This window comes from Dendrobates tinctorius, unplaced genomic scaffold (assembly GCF_039654945.1).
Source record: "Dendrobates tinctorius isolate UK_male_01 unplaced genomic scaffold, ASM3965494v1 ptg000104l, whole genome shotgun sequence".
NCBI classification, from domain to species: Eukaryota; Metazoa; Chordata; class Amphibia; order Anura; family Dendrobatidae; genus Dendrobates; species Dendrobates tinctorius.
Genome location: NW_027361772.1, coordinates 14,558,546 through 14,577,149, shown reverse-complemented (window position 1 = coordinate 14,577,149; position 18,604 = coordinate 14,558,546). Strand labels below are relative to the sequence as shown.

The following is an 18,604-nucleotide window of genomic DNA, read 5'->3' as shown; positions in this document are numbered from 1 at the left end:
ATGCATCGATGGTTAAAATATACAATGGGAAAAAAAAGCAGCACATGCATAAGATTTCAGATAGCTCAGTTTCCTGGTATTGTAAGCTAGTTTTGTTTTTTCATACATGAGAAAAAAAAACAACCTCACTGAACCAACGTTGCAAATACTCGTGTGCAAAATCCCTTTCCCTACACACACACGGTTCATGTAAATATTTGTGTGCGATCGTTGGGGAGAGAGAAGAAAACCGCTGTCAAGATACCTCTGGGGCTTGGGTATATCCAGGGGGAAAAAAAATAAATAAAAAAAAAAATAGATTGTCTGTCTGCTATCCCCTGGCCAAACCAGCCAATATTGTCAGCTTCAGACATCTTATTTGCATGTTTATGGGGCCTTTGGGCAATTTGGCTTCATGATTTTTTGGTAGCCGGATAAAAGCCCATTTATATTTGCCGACCGCGACCATTCAATGACAGTTGATCGACCGAACTCCTCCAAATGGGCCTTACCTCGTAAGGTAAGAAGGGGCTTCTAAATTGAGGAAACAGAGTTTCTAATATTTTAAAATCTATCTCCACGCCAAACTTTTAAAGTCTCATTTTTATTTTTTAATATGACCTTGCAGTCCCTAACTGCTTTAAGCGCCAAGTTTCTAGCGTTCACGGGGCGAAAGCACCATATCCGGCTCACAGGAGCACAGTAGGTTGGGAGACCCATTGCCATCTTTAGATTAGCTCCTGATTGTTCAGCTCACTCATATGCAATGTAATACAATTTCTAAGGGATTGTTAAAGATGCAAATTTCAAAGCTTTATAAAACCTAGTTTCCTCTAACCTTGTGCCAAATTAGACAGCAACCATGGGTTCTTCTAAGCAGCTGTCTAGCACTCTGATAATGAAAATGGTGGAGACCCACAAAGCAGAAGGCAGCAAAGAGTTTTCAAGTTGCCCTTTCCTCAGTTTGAAATGTAATTAAAACATGGCAGCTACCAGAAACAGTGAAGGTCAATGTAAGGTCTGGGACACCAAGCAAAATTTCAGTCAGAGGTGTTTGTAGGATTGTTAAAGAGGCAAATCAGAACCCCTGCTTAACTGTAAAAGACCTTCAGAAAGGTTTTATCTGGAATTGTAGTACATTGTTCTACTGTTCAGAGACACATGAACAAATATGGCCTTCATGGAAGAGTCATCAGAAGAAAAACCTCTCCTGCATCCTCACCATAAAATATAACATCATATGCAAAAGAACATCTAAACAAGCCTGATGCATTTTGGAAACAAGTCGGACCGATGGGGTTAAAATAGAACTGTTTGGCAACAATGATCAAATGTATGTGTGAAGGAAAAAGAGCACAGATGTCTGCCGAGATCTCAATCTACACAAGCGCCACTTTTGGCGGCCGTTTCCCAAAGCCCACCGCAGGGATATAATAGGGAAAATGGACTCCGCTCACTGGCGCCAACACCTTCTGAGATCTCAGGCGCCAACACCTTCTGAGATCTCAGGCACCGCAGCATCAACCCCCCCCCCCGGTAAGCTCCTTCAGATTATTAGAAGGAAAAAAAAAGTACGTCTTACAATGCAAAAAAAATAAATAAAATCGGATAAAATAATGATGGGGAGACAATAAGGGTCTTATCTGGTGTAGAAGAGAGAAATCAGAAAACAGTTTATGTTCACCTTATGGTGTTGTGACAATCACAACTCCTGTTTTAGCTTGCGGGAGCAGAAGGCTGCGGTGGATCCAATGAGGCAGATAAAATGTAGAAAAATGGAAAGATGGATGTAAAATCACGCTGCCAAGCTCTCACCAGACGGTGAAGAAACAGTGAAGGGTATTTGGAAGTGATTTTTATTTGTCAACGCGTTTCGAAGCAAACTAAAATTGTGCTGCCAAACCGTACAGTGGCCTGTCCTGATGAAGAAGTGTTGCTTCAAAACATGTTGACAAGTAAAAATCACTTCCAAATACCCTTCACTGTTAGTTCATAGTCTGGTGGGAGCTTGGCAGCGCAATTTTACATTCATCTTTCCATTTGTATACAATCAGAAAAATACGGCATCTATTTTTTTTTGCCTAAAATACAAAGGAAATGGGTCATCTTTAACGTTAGGCCTTTTAGAGATCGTTTCATCTTCAACTTGCTTAACTGTTCATAATAACAGTAATTTTGACCACGGGTGCCCAAACTTTCACATGCCATTGTATATCTAATAAATATGGGTAGTTACAAAATTGCAATAATAAAAAAGTAGACCATTTTATTTTTCATAATATCAGGGCCACCTTCATAGATACCCTTTTAGTAAACACAGACCTATTGTGAGAACAGCGCACATGTGTGAGAACAGGGACAGGGCTGACTGAGCGTGGAAAAAGTTACTCACAAAACACCAGAAGCAAGATAAGTGCAGGCATGTTTGTTATGAAGACAGAGGAGAAGGTGGAGAGAAAACCCCAACCGTATAAGAAGGATGAAATTCGCATTAATTTCCATCGATAGACAAGAGGACTTCAACAGATCTAGAACGTACGGAAGCAATAAGGCACCTTGGTTAACTGCCATCATTTGGCAACACTACCCCCCTTGCCTAATTAGACCAACATTCCTAGAAATATTAACTCCAGGTCAATGATTTTACTAATTGTCCTGTCCTGGCATGAACAGACCACTGCACAGCTCTAGGCTTGCAAAGAATCTTGAAGGCTTGTTAATTTTTCATGGTCTTCATTGATGAGTCCGTATATGTATAGTTGGGTTGCCCACAAAGATGATATCCATCATGACTTCTTGAACATTGGTTGCCTCCATGACATTAGGCATGTTTGACTTCCAGAGGCGTTGAAGATTATTGTGAAGACCCTGAATCTAACCATACATAAATGTAAATCTTTTTACCTGCGTCCAAGGCAAAAAGTTAAAGCACAGTGGGCTTTGGGTCAACTATAGGCACTTGAAGTCATCTCGGTGATCAGCTGAACCCTACTTGTCATGAAATTAACACTTTTGGATATCACCTGCTCCCAACATTGCTCCTCGATTAATCGACTTCTCACTTCGTCTCCCTGCAGATTTTTTCATTGCTTTCCAATTCCCCATTGAAACCAACATTGACCAACAAAGCAGTCCAGAATCTGTCTTCTCCTTATATCTCAGAACTAATCTCTCGACATTGTCTCACTTTCCGGTCCTACCCAAGACCTCCTTCTCTCCTCCACACTCACATGTTCTTCAACCAATCTCCTCCAAGAATTCTCCTGAGCGTCCTTCATCCTCTGGAATTCCGTGTTCCAAAACATCAGATTGAAGGTTCTAAATGTGGGAGAGATGGAACTAGAAAACCTCCCTCTTCAAGAAAGCCTACAGCCTGAAATGACTTCCTGCCACCTCACCACCACAAGAGCTGTCGCAACTAACCGTCCTACTGCCTCGTACCCCATTACCCCGCAAGGGCAGGGCCCTCTACCACCCTGTACCAGTCTATCATTGTTAGTCTCCATTTGTGAAACGTTTCTATGTTGATTGGAGTAAGATAGTTGACATGTCACATTCAGATAATATACCGTAGGCTATTTCTTTCTATGGCTTTCTTACCACTCACCACCATGGGAAGTATTAGAAGGGAATTTCAAAACCTTCATTGTCCTTATTTCAGTTTTCAAAATGAAGTTTTAGCACTCTTTTTTAAGAACACGTACCACGACAGAGTGGTACTGGTTGCCCATAGAACTGATGGTGTATGAATAAGGTGGAGTGTGAAAAGGCAATGAAAGTTTGGCATATGGTTAGCGCCCGATTTCCAGGGGATGTTGTAATCCTGTATTACAGTAACACTAGGAACATGCGAGCTAGCAGGTGACTTCATTAATAATAGTGCAAGAACCAGTAGCTCAGCCAGATCCGGTATAAGCTATTTATAATATTCTCTGCCTGGTGTTAGATTATTGAGGTTAGTTATCAGTAAGTTGACTTCTTCTACGTCTATGGATCGCATCGGAGAGGTAGGAGAATGCAGAGATGTCCGAAAGGTTCCTGTAAACATAACTTTGCTCAGTTTCTGACCCGAGTCTTATCGATTGATTTGCCACAGTAATAAACTAAGTTATGTAGGATGCCCCACTCAGTAATCCTATACAACCACAATTATTGCAGACATGTTACAGTTCTGTGGACTCAAAGGCTGGAACAAATCTTTTAAAAATGACCAGTCATTTGCCATAAATATGTAATTTTCTTACCTCTTGTTAATGCCACCGTTCTCCTGAATCTAGGGAGGTTTTTCTTTGGTTACTGTGCCTCTCCATTACTTAGATATGGCCCCCCTATTTCCTGTACATAAATGTAGGCATTTTATACAAGTGGGTGTGGTCTTCAAGAAGACAACCCCAGAAAGTAATTGATTACCCACTTGACTAAACAGATTTACATACAAGGAAGAGGAGGCATTGGCTCAGAAACAGAGAGAAGGAGGAACGAAAGTAAAACAGCGCCGGATTCAGGAGAACAATGGCATTTACACCAGATACAAAAAATATATATTCACGGATTTATAGCAAGCCATTCTGGGATATATTAAGAGAAGCACAGAATTTAGATCATGGGAAGTAATTATCATCTACTCCTCCTTGGTCAGGCCTCATCTGCAATACTGGGTCCAGTTTTGGTCACCACATTAAAAAAAAAAAAAAAAAAAGACAAAAAAAAAACTGGAAAACTGGAGCAAGTTCAGAGAAGAGCTACCAAAATAGTGAGTGGACTGCAAACTATGTCCTATGGGGAACGGTCAGAGGTTTAGGGTGTGTGCACAAGCTGCAGATTCTGCTGCGGATCCGCAGCGGATTTGGCCACTGCGGATCCGCAGCGGTGTACAGTACCATTATTCCCTATGGGAAATGGAAACCGCTGTGCAGACGCTGCAGAATTTTCCGTGCGGATTATCTGCGGTTTCTAAACCGCAGAAAGAATTGACATGTCAATTCTTTCTGCGGATTCCGCAGCGGTTTCCTATCTCCACCATTGTGGTGATGGTGAAACCGCAGGATAATCCGCAGGTCTTTTGACCTGCGGATTTTGCAAAATCCGTGCGGATGAATCCGCAGCAGATTCTGCAGCGTGTGGACGTACCCTTAGAGAACGCATGTTATGTGTCCAGATGGGGGTGTGTGTGATATGTACGTGTGTAATAATTATATATTTTATTAGCTGAAGAGCCCGGCGCTGCCCGGGCATAGTAACTAACTGTGGTAGGTTATAGCAAATTATAATAATTATCCTCCATCCCATAGTCCCGTGCCCATATACCCATCATACATATCCACGATCGCATAGGCCCGTGCCCATATACCCATCATACATATCCTCCATCCCATAGTCCCATGCCCATATACCCATCACACATCCTCCATCCCATAGTCCCGTGCCCATATACCCATCATACATATTCACCATCCCATAGTCCCGTGCCCATATACCCATCATACATATCCACGATCGCATAGGCCCGTGCCCATATACCCATCATACATATCCTCCATCCCATAGTCCCATGCCCATATACCCATCACACATCCTCCATCCCATAGTCCCGTGCCCATATACCCATCACACATCCTCCATCCCATAGTCCCATGCCCATATACCCATCATACATATCCTCCATCCCATATACCCATCATACATATCCTCCATCCCATAGGCCCGTGCCCATATACCCATCATACATATCCTCCATCCCATAGTCCCATGCCCATATACCCATCACACATCCTCCATCCCATAGTCCCATGCCCATATACCCATCACACATCCTCCATCCCATAGTCCCATGCCCATATACCCATCATACATATCCTCCATCCCATATACCCATCATACATATCCTCCATCCCATAGGCCCGTGCCCATATACCCATCATACATATCCTCCATCCCATAGGCCCGTGCCCATATACCCATCATACATATCCTCCATCCCATAGTCCAGTGCCCATATACCCATCACACATCCTCCATCCCATAGTCCCATGCCCATATACCCATCACACATCCTCCATCCCATAGTCCCATGCCCATATACCCATCATACATATCCTCCATCCCATATACCCATCATACATATCCTCCATCCCATAGGCCCGTGCCCATATACCCATCATACATATCCTCCATCCCATAGTCCCATGCCCATATACCCATCACACATCCTCCATCCCATAGTCCCATGCCCATATACCCATCACACATCCTCCATCCCATAGTCCCATGCCCATATACCCATCATACATATCCTCCATCCCATATACCCATCATACATATCCTCCATCCCATAGGCCCGTGCCCATATACCCATCATACATATCCTCCATCCCATAGTCCCATGCCCATATACCCATCACACATCCTCCATCCCATAGTCCCATGCCCATATACCCATCACACATCCTCCATCCCATAGTCCCATGCCCATATACCCATCATACATATCCTCCATCCCATATACCCATCATACATATCCTCCATCCCATAGGCCCGTGCCCATATACCCATCATACATATCCTCCATCCCATAGTCCAGTGCCCATATACCCATCACACATCCTCCATCCCATAGTCAACCATTATGACATCATAATGAGCGTAGGGGCTTGAAACCTATGATGACATCAGCGTCGCCATGGCAACCATTATGACATCATAATGAGGGGTGGGGCTTGATACACACTTTTTCCCAATTATGTAGATAGGGGCCAAATTGTTTGGTGAATTGGAACGCGCGGGGTAAAATTTCGCCTCACAACATAGCCTAGGACACTCTCGGGGTCCAGACGTGTGACTGTGCCAAATTTTGTGGCTGTAGCTGCGTCGGTGCGGATGCCTATCCCGGACATACACACACGCTCAGTGACTGATCATATGTATGCATATATGTATTTATGTATGTATATACACCTGTGTTATTGGGTATGCAGGTGTGTGCACATATATATTATATACACACACACCTGCTGAGCTCAGTAACCCTGTGTGATGGCATGTATGCCTAGAGTGTGTTTAAGATTTATATAGTTATTACACACACTGTAGAGATACACGTCATTACACAGAGTTACTGAGCACGCAGGTGTATACACATGACACACATACACTAGAGATACATGCATACACCCAATAACGCAGTGTGATCACATGTATCTCTATACAAACACCCGCGTGCCCAGTCGCCCTGCGATCGCATATACTGCATGGGCGCATATCTTTTTCTGCATACGTTATAGATGTTCAGCCGCCATGCTCAGTAACCTTGGATGTGTCCATATGTATCTCTTGCAGAACTCAGTAAACACTTTGCTCTGTATTCAAAGTCCATGCAAATTCCTGGATGTTGTTTGCTCTTCTTCCGTATACCCAGGGAGGGAACGCAGGCGACAGTACTGGGCTGCACTAGGGAGATGTCCTGGAGCTGCCGCCCACCTCTGGACATTTATTGCAAGAAGATGCAGAACTCTCCATAGCAGGTCACACTGACATCAGGCCTTGACACTGGATAGTTTGTATCTTCCCGGACAATGTCCCATTTATCAGCAGAATGCAGAGAATTCACTTACATTACTCCATTAACCTTCTAGAATATTACTTCTAGTTCTCAGGGCCCAGAGCGTTCAGCATCTCCTAATATATATAGAGAGCTCTTCAGCATGTTCTCCAAAGAACCCGGTCCTCTATGTCATTACATAGTCACTTCCCTCATCAGATATCAGCGCTACTCCCCATACACAGCCCTGGAACCAGCATTTTTCAGTCTCAAGAACTCTCAGGGTATATTCACATATTGCATTTTTTGCAGCAGTTTCTGCATACAATAGTTGTGCATTTCTTGCAGTGTTTTTACTTGCGTCTTAACCTATTCATCTGAATGCGTGAAAAGTGCTGCAAAAACACTGAAAAGGGAAAAACGTGCAGAAAATCCGCCACGTGTGGACACGACCTTGTTCGATCCCCAACTCTTTCACCATGTTGCATGGATTCCCCAAACTTCTGGTTCACCTTACAGAATAGATCCACAACTCTCTAGTCAACCTTATCAAATGAATCCCCCAATTATCAGTTCCACCATATAGGATGGAGCCTCAATTTTCAGTTACACCATAATTAATGGAGCCTCAACTCTCAGTGTCGTCATATTAAATAGATTCCCCACTTTCATGCCAAGGGTATGTATCCACGAGGTCTGCCTGAAATGATCGGAATGCACTGGAGTAGCAAAACGACTTGGTATGTATATGCTCCATCAGGCTTTGAAAGCCATAAATAAAGTGGCTAAATGGTCAATTTTTCTGGCGTCTTGGAAGAACCCACTTTCTTACATATGAAATTGAGCAAAAGTAAAAAATAAAGTAGAAGACCGTAAACTTTAGGATCAGCGATTACCGGCCATAAATCGACACCATTTATTACGTTATTCTAAAAGAGCGCCGCTTATTGCACATAGGACTAAACCAACATATGCAAACAAAGATGCTGGGTTCAGGTTGGAGACCTTCAGGAGGTCCGGACGTCACGGTACATACTGTCGGGCATGTGAAACCGGTCCTTCTATGTACTCATTCGAAATATCAGATTGCGGCCCATAAACTATCCTTCAGAGCGATCAGTTGATAAATCATCCTTCAGATTCATATGTCTGATCGCACCAGCAACATGGCAGATTCAACTGTCAGGTTAAGCATAATAGGGAACTTTACTACGGACTTGATGACAGATGAAAAAGGGGGGGGGGCATAAAGCAGGCAGACAAAAAAAAAAAAAAGGAGGGGAGTAAAGCAGACAGAAAAAAAAAAAAGGATGGGAGTAAAGCAGACAGAAAAAAGAAGTGGGTAAGCAGACAAAAAAAGGAGGGGCATAAAGCAGACAGAAAAAAAGGAGGGGCGTAAAACAGGCAAAGGGAAGGGGGTAAGCAGACAGTAAAAAAGGAGGGGCATAAAGCAGACAGAAAAAAAAGGAGGGGCATAAAGGACCCAATCATCTGCCAAGATGGTCAAAAATCAGCCCTACAATTCTAATCCAGTCGTACATTGGTTGTTGTCAGAGTCTTGGTCATAGAAAGAGGAGAGGAAAAAATACATGTCTGATCAAACCATAAAATTAAGGTAATGACTGATCACCAGCCAGAAAATCCGCCATTACTTGATACTATTTTTTTCTTTCAGCAGATTGCCGTTTACTGCAGGAAGGATCTAACCTATTAATGGTGGAAACTCATCTTGGTTTCAGCTGACGTTTAGGCATGGAACATAGGGGTGCATTACACCTGCCTATGTATCAGTGGCCGGGAGGTGACAGGCAAGCAGAAATCCTATAGCCATGCAGGAAGATAAATGGTGGGGTGGCAGAGCTCGACCCGCCGAGGGATCAGCTTGCACAGCAGCCACAATCTGCAATGTTTAATTCATGGACACAGAACAAAGGGGAAGACAAGGAGGGAGGCAAAGTATCACTGAGCACATGCAGGGCATCATAGGAAGAGCGTACACAGCACGACACACCGTACATAGCCGGTATACGTCATCATATGCACAGCTACGCAGGTTCTGCCTACACAATACAAGGGGGTGTACCGCAGTGTAGAGATGACAGCCACCATACAATACATAGCAGAGCCGAAAATCCATCGCCCCCTTCAGCTGCACTGGTATATTATACGCATGCATCACTTGAGCTTGCAATCTAATTTCTCTACCACAGACATTAATTCAGCTCAGTTAATCCATGAAGACTTCATTAACCGGGCTACCAGAGGATGAAAAGAGGCAAACTACATGCAGACAGCATCCTGGACAGACCTGCACTAAGGGATGCCATGCTTACTGTATGAATACCAGCATAGAGCGTGCCCAGCAGATCCGTGCTAATAGCCCTCGTCTTGGGACAGGACTCGGGGTATAGAAAACCAAAGAGAATTATTGACCACCTCCCAATCTTACTGGGACAACTGTACAAGAAATCTAGGCCCCCTTACACATCCCAATCAATTACCACCCTATAAAGGGCTGAAATATGTATTGGTATTATATATTTTATATAAAGTGTATTGGTAGTGGTCATTCTTTCCCCTTAGAACACAGCAAAGGTGAAGGACAGACCCAATTGCTGCTAAAGGATGGTCAGAAATCGTACCCGATCCTAAAGGACAAACATACCCGCTTTCTTCTAAAAAATGGTGCCAGATCTGTAAAACACTTGGCATTTGGCAAGCAGTCCTGCAGATCAGTCAAATCCACTTAAAGGTGTGGTGCCATCTCTTTTTTTTTTTTTGGAGGGGGTGCACCATGTTAATCTAATTCTAGAAAAATCCATTTAGGAATTCTGATCCTTTATGTGAGAGTCAGACGGCCATAAAACTCGGACAAGGATTGGAACGCGAAGCTCAAACTGGCTGGTGGCTCTCTTGACCCATAGAAAAACTTGCTTGTCACTCTTGGGTTCGGAGAGCCACCAGCCGGTCCAAGCATTGTGTTGTGATCCTCATCCGAGTTATATGGCTGTGTGACTCTTCCCTTACGGTCAGAAATTAAGAAATATATGAGTCAGGGCCCCTACAGAGTATGTATAGGTTTACAAAATGTGATAAGATCTCCGCAATCCTTGTTCAGGACACGGATAAAGGTTCCAGACACGAGAGATCCACCAATGTTACCTGTTAAACACGTCTAGGCGAGAGTGGTCAATCACTAACATCTTACAAAGTGATGGCTGACCTATGGCACCCCCATTGACTCTGAGAATGATGGGTGGAGGGGTGGTCGCCGCACTGGCTTACCATGGTGTCCTCTTCCAAAGGCTCATATGTTTGCAAAGAATGTTCCGCCAAGCATTTATGTACTGTATATTGGTAAGTAAGGAGAAACAGCTGACGCACCAGTGAGCCCTGGGCCATCAGATGTCACGTGTATTGCCGGCTGCACAGCAGGATACCTAGTCATGCCGCAGTCCCCTATATAACGAGGGCCAGGGCAATGCTGTGCAAAAGGTGCAAATAACTCACTGCTACACTAGCGATGCATGCCCTTCATTGTCAGGGTGGGTGGGAGTGCCACAGGTCGGGCCACTACCGATCATAGTGATATATCTTAGCAATTTATCACTTACAACATGGAAATACCCTTTAAAGATCCATGGGGGTCATTTTTATAGACGTGAAAAGAGTAACGTATTAGACGAGACCCGAGCCTCACCAACTTCACAAAAGGTCAACAGTATCACTGAGGGTTGAAGAAGGAAAACCAAATCTGCATTAGTGTTTGACCCCCCATATAGACATGTCCCATAACTTACCGAAAATTCTAATAAAGACGTAAAACGTTATATGGTATTTTGGGGCACACATGGCCCAATGATACAATAGGTTCTGATAATGGTCAATTATGGCCCATTTAGAAAAGCCAACAATTGGGTGACGAGCATTTCTAGGAACGCTTGCTCCGGACTATCGGTGCCTCTAACTGACGATCCCCCGACAAACAACACACTCGCTCACAGGATGCGATCATCTTTAAGTTTGATTATTAATTATCATCATTGTCAGCACTGAAAACTCGATGTTCTACGTGCACAGAACTAACGACAGTTCCACGAGTATAGAACGTTCCTTGGCCCGTGTAACCAGGAAAGTAAAGGACCACAGACTGGATTGCATTTAGCCCATAGGTCAATAAATGACAAGGGGCATTGGGACTACGTGGAAGTCAATGGGAACTTCACTGCAGCTTAAAGGGAATCTGTAAACAGGTTTTTAACTATGTAATCTGAGAGCAACATTATGTAGGGGTTGAGACCCTGATTTTAGTGATGTATTACTTGCTGGGCTGCATGCTGTCATTTTAATACAAATCACAGTTTTCTCTGCTGAAGGTCTAGCAGTGCTCTTAGTGCTGAGCCCTGTATAATCTCACCCACATCACTGATTGAAAGAAAGCTGTGGGGGATGGGGGGGCACAAGACACCTAGTCCTATAGTGAAAATCAAAGCTGATTTTATTGAAACAGCAGCACATCCCAGTAAGTGACACACCGTTGGAATCAAGAAATCTACCCCTACATCGTAGTGTTCTCAGATTATATAGCGAAAACCTGCTGACAGGTTCCCTTTAAGGCCAGGGTCACACTTGTGAGTGTGATGCGAACTAGAAATACATGCAGCCGCACACTCCGGTCCAAGTGCCGGCGGCAGTGCCGGGCATTGATACGACTTTCTTGCTTTACACTCGCGTGACCCCGGCCTAAGACCATTAGTAGACATCAAGACATAATTTTCCCATAGAAGAGGCTCCTTCGGTGTAGCCCAAGATCTAATGATCTCAGTGGCACACAGGTTGATACTTTCTGAGCACCAGGTGAAGGCAAACTATATTGAGATACTCACTCAGTGTCACGACTGTCGGATTTCCTGGGACCAGGGGCTCCTTCCCTATCCCCAACACTAGGGGTGACCTAGCACGCTCTGTTCCCTAGATTACTTCTGATGGCGAAGACGCCGGGGTCACGTACTTTGCCTTAGCCCTCAGTCTGTACCCTTCCCTCACCCAGGTAAGAGGGGAGGAGTAGTGTACCATAATACATCAATCAGACTAGCAAGTTAATACGAACAGGGATAACGAAAAATACCAAACATAGAAACATACTCGCATAGACAACAAAGGAATGCACCGGAGAGTGGAGGATGGGGTAAAACCAAAGTAGGAGAAGAAAGGGAATTATCACACACCCAAAACCTAGCAACTGTCACAGATAAATCCACCAAACGCCTTCTCCAATAATAATCAACAACCTTCAGCCACACAGCATAGGCTAACTCTGACAATGAGTGCTGCCAGGACCCAGATTATATAAAAGATGGGAGTGACTAACAGGGAACAGCTGAGAATCATAGCTCCAGGAGCGCTCAACAGGGCAGATTAACCCCTGCACTGCCAACATAAATTTACACCGTTTAATAAGAAAGTGCTTCTAATCAGTGCAGGAGTAGGAGAAATCAGATGCTGCGGTCTTTCTGGCTACTCTCTGTCATGGTAAACCTGTGACAGTCAGTTTAGCTGGTCTGAAGTCCACGCCGTTAAAGAAAGCCCAACGTTATGCATAACACATGCACTTTAAAGGATGGCAAAGTCTATCTCACTACATACTTTACGTACTGCTCCCTGTTATGGTCCATATCCATCTGAGCAGAGGAATAGGTTGCTTCCACATGTCTAATGTTCATGGTTGGAGTACAGATCGTGATGCTCCGGTCTCCTGACTTCTACTCATCAGCCTCATAGGCATATGACATGTGAAACCGGCCTTAGAGAAATGTTCTTCAAGGAGCTTACCGAGATGTCTGCCGCCAGGTTCATTTCAATTCCGACAGTTCTGAGAAGGTCCAAAATTATAAAGATATAGTATAGTAAGAATTTATACATCCGCAAGTCTCTGTTCTACACCACCTCCACAGGCCTGCACTGGGCTTTCCTGTGGCTTTGGTTATGTGTCCCATGGTCCAAACTGTCCACATTTTACCAATTTCACGGCAATATCCAGTGAATCAGGTATATAAATCCTGTCCTTCCCCTGAACCTTCCACGAATATCCAAATACAGAAGAATTTTATGTGCTTTTCTGGAACTTGCTGTGAAAACATGTCAGATGGATCCACGCAAAAATCCAGCTTAAGGGGATGTGCACACAGTTATTTTTCGTGAGTTCTTGGAGCAGAAACTCCTAGTATTTGAGGAACCTTTGGAGAGGTTCTGCTCCAAAACCTCAGCACAAACTCCAAAATCCTCCTCAAAATGCCCGGAAAACTATTCCTATTCTATATACCGTATCTGCTTAAACGATGCTGTTTTTGTTTTTAAGCAGCATTTATGAAGAGGTTAGGCAGAGTGGCCAGTGAGTACATTTCTAAAGGTGTAGTGGTTCCTTTAAAAATATATTTTTCTTCATAGTTGACATTTTACACTATTATGGTCATTGCCAAACTTGTATGGTACAGTGCGAAACAGATGTGAAATATGTGTCCAGGTTAGAGCTCTCCTAGTCACATACAAGCACATACGTCAGTACGTGGCACCGAGTCATCTGGGTAAGGCGTCAGCGGTGTAATATAGGGAACGTTCCTGGAATGACCGAGTCATCTGTGACAGGTGACATCACACCTGCTGCGGCCCACGGGTCGGGCTCCGCATGAGTCAGTGCCAGTCCTGTCACCAGGAGGGGACCATACTGACATATACATACGTATATCACATATAGATAGATAATGTTACAGCTGCTAAAAAGGGCTGTTTGTGTGTAATAGATATACACACATACATATGCACACAAATATGTGCGCACATATTATATATACAAACATACATACATACGCGCGCACACACACAAACATACATACGCGCACGCAGACACATACATACGCGCGCACACATATACAAACATACACGCGCGCACACATATACAAACAAACATACGCACGCGCGCACACACACACATATACAAACATACGTGCGCACACACACATATACAAAACATACGCGCGCACACACACAAACATACATACGCGCACGCAGACACATACATACGCGCGCACACATATACAAACATACACGCGCGCACACATATACAAACATACGCACGCGCGCACACACACACACACAAAACATACGCGCACGCGCGCACACACATATACAAACATACGCCATATACAAACAAACATACGCGCACACACACATACAAACATACGCGCGCACACATATACAATCATACATACGCGCGCGCACACACGCACATATACAAACATACGCACGCGCGCACACACATATACAAACATACATACGCGCGCGCACACACATATATATATATATATATATATATACAAACATACATACGCGCGCACACACACATATATACAAACATAAATACGCGCGCACACACACACACACATATATACAAACATACATACGCGCGCACACACACACACATATATACAAACATACATACGCGCGCACACACACACACATATATACAAACATACATACGCGCGCACACACACACATATATACAAACATACATACGCACACACACACATATATATATACAAACATACATACGCGCGCGCACACACATATATATACAAACATACATACGCGCGCGCGCACACACACACATATATATACAAACATACATACGCGCGCACACACACATATATATATACAAACATACATACGCGCGCGCGTGCACACACATATATATACAAACATACATACGCGCGCGCACACACATACGAACATACATACGCGCGCGCGCACACACACATATATATACAAACATACATACGCGCGCACACACATATATATACACAAACATACATACGCGCGCACACACATATATATATACACAAACATACATACGCGCGCACACACATATATATATACACAAACATACATACGCGCGCACACACATATATATATACACAAACATACATACGCGCGCACACACATATATATATACACAAACATACATACGCGCGCACACACATATATACAAACATACATACGCGCGCACACACATATATACAAACATACATACGCGCGCACACACATATATACAAACATACATACGCGCGCACACACATATATACAAACATACATACGCGCGTGCGCACACACACACACACACACACACATATATATACAAGCATACATACGCGCGCGCGCACACACACACACATATATATACAAACATACATACGCGCGCGCACACACACATATATACAAACATACATACGCGCACACACACATATATACAAACATACATACGCGCGCGCACACACACACATATATATATACAAACATACATACGCGCGCGTGCGCACACACATATATATATACAAACATACATACGCGCGCGTGCGCACACACATATATATACAAACATACATACGCGCGCGTGCGCACACACATATATATACAAACATACATACGCGCGCGTGCGCACACACATATATATACAAACATACATACGCGCGTGCGCACACACACACACACACACACATACAAACATACGCGCACACATACATATACACACACAATATACATATGCACACACATACGTGTAAACACATTATATATACACATAGGCACATACGCGCGCACACATTATACAAATACGTACACACACACACACATATACATATATATAATATATATACACACACACACACACACATATGCACACAATGTTATAAATACATACAAACTCCATTTCCGGCTATACAGAATACACATGGTTGTCAAAATTAACCCATTCATCTTTGACAGATTAAAAAAAAAAAAAAAAAAAAATGAAACCAGGACCCCATGACTATGACACACCCTGAGCCACAAACAATAGGAGGACTCCATTATAAACCATCATTCAAAAGAAATAGGTGTAAAAAGAAAAAAGCGTGGGAGGATTTAAAAAAAAAAAAAAAAAAAAAACTTAAATAAAAATTATTATTTTAACTACGGCTTCAGCAAACAACCCTGAAGGCGTTTTTGTAAGAAAGGAGAGGTCCTTGTAAAACGCTCCCCCCACCCCCTTGTAAAGCGATGCGGCCCTGTACATGGGTGTGAGAGGCAGGTAGATTTGTTAATGTCCATCAGGCATTAACATAAGAAAAAGTCCTGTAAAACAAAAGGGCTTTTATATAGGATCCATCTACATAAAAAGAGAATACAGTGGCCTCACTGCAGCCAGGGACATTATTTTTTTTTAGTTTCTCAAATATTTATTTTATATACTGTCTTGAATTCATAGAAATGTTATATTTTTACATCTTTATAACCCTATTTTTAAATTCAAATAATTGAATTAGAAAACAATGCAGTAGTTAAGACATAAAAAAAAAATATATATATATATATGATACAAAAATAGGAAAGTGTCACCCAAGTCAATGTCAATTCCTATTAAAGGGCCCCTCTAGGAAGTGCAGACAGCAGGGCACAGAGGGTTAACCAGATACTCCCCTCATTATTAATGAAGCAGCCATAACCAAGTCATCCCTGATGTATCTGAATGTAAACATGGGGTGGGTCTCCAGACCGGAACGCTCTCCCCTTTTTTTATAGGGTGAGAGGTGAGATACCTATGGGGATCTGGGGATCATCCTATATTATTTAGGATTACAGGTGCGGTGTCTATTGAAATATTATATTTTACATGTATATAGGTCTATTATATATATATATACACACACACACAAAAGCACATAAAAATAGACGTATATACACAATTTTTTTAAAATTATATACACACACTATATATATATATATATATATTTCATGCCCCTCCTATATTACTACATCGCATATGGCGTTGCCCACCAAGATGCCCCTTTTTGGTGCACAGTCATGTATAACAGTATTATTACATAGCAGATGGAGTTGGTGGGCTATGGGCCCAGGTGGGCATGGTGGGCTATGGGCCCAGGTGGGCATGGTGGGCTATGGGGCCAGGTGGGCATCCTTTTCCGCCCCTTTGGCATATAATAGTACATCTGACCCCCATGATCGCCACCGTTAATGATGCAATATAATGGGGTAGGGTTTGGATTTCCCACCCTGATCTGACCACCCACCGGTGACAGATGCCATGCAGACCACCAGGATGCCCCCTTACCTTGGCCATAGCATTTGTAGATGAGCCAGCTGACAGAGGCAGAGATCCTGGCCTGCTGTACATCATATATATCCAAGGGTTTAATCTCTGGCACCAGAAAGCTCTTTTTCATCCTTGTCCTCCTGTGTTGGTGGCAGGGCTAGTGCAGAAGACCCATCAGGGGAGGGTGGGCATATGAATGGGGAAGGGGGCACACAGGGAAGCCTGCAGGCAGTGCACACAGCACACAAGGGCAATGAGACAGCCTGGCTAATCCCCCCTCTCTCTGGTCTGGGCTCCCACCCTTCTGGCTGGGGGATAGTGGGGTCCTGCTGCAGAGCTGTCCTTCAGCACCACATGGAGGGGAGGATGGGTGTGGGGGGCACAGGGCAGAGCTGCATCCAGGCACTGGAGGAGGAGATCTCTTCCTTGCAGCTGTCTCAGGTGCACTGGCTGGCTGTCTCTCTCCTCCCTTCCCCCTCTCTCTCTTGCTATGTGACCTCACTGCAGGGAGGAGTCTCTCTGCTTTGCTAACAGGTAATTCAGAATGGACAATGGAGGAAGTCTCAGGCTGGTAATAACCCAGTGATTCATCATGGCTGCCTGAGTAGATGAGCCCAATGCTGGAGAGGGTCTGGCACCTGATATAGGGGGACTGGCACTGTATGTAGGGGCAGGGCTTTGTGTGTCCTGTCTTATTGTTACATCAGGTACAAACAGAAGACTATTGTTACATTGTGTCACATGGATCTCACTGCTTCTCCTTGGGCTAAATGCACACAGCGCAGAAACTCTGTGGATTTCCCACGCAGAAATGGAACACAGCTCCAGCTAACCTTACAAATGGACTCTGTGACCTGATTTTTAAAATCCGCGCGGTGTCGCTTGTTTTCTGCAAAATTCCTTGCCGTTTTAGGCTATGTTCACACATTGTGGACAATTTCCTC

At 43.7% G+C, this 18,604-nt stretch overlaps 1 protein-coding gene across 3 annotated transcripts in view; it reads right to left on the bottom strand.

The window, feature by feature from the left end:
• The window catches only part of CAMSAP3 (calmodulin regulated spectrin associated protein family member 3), a 99,658-nt gene extending 81,440 nt beyond the window's left edge, over positions 1-18,218 (bottom strand). The window contains exon 1 of one of the 3 annotated variants that reach the window (XM_073588791.1): positions 17,679-18,218. In XM_073588791.1, the coding sequence (XP_073444892.1) occupies positions 17,679-17,790 (112 nt within the window). In that variant the 5' untranslated portion in view covers positions 17,791-18,218. The remainder of the gene's footprint in view (positions 1-17,678) is intronic. The other 2 variants (XM_073588792.1, XM_073588793.1) reach the window with 2 other exon arrangements.
• Between the last annotated feature and the right edge of the window lie 386 nt (positions 18,219-18,604).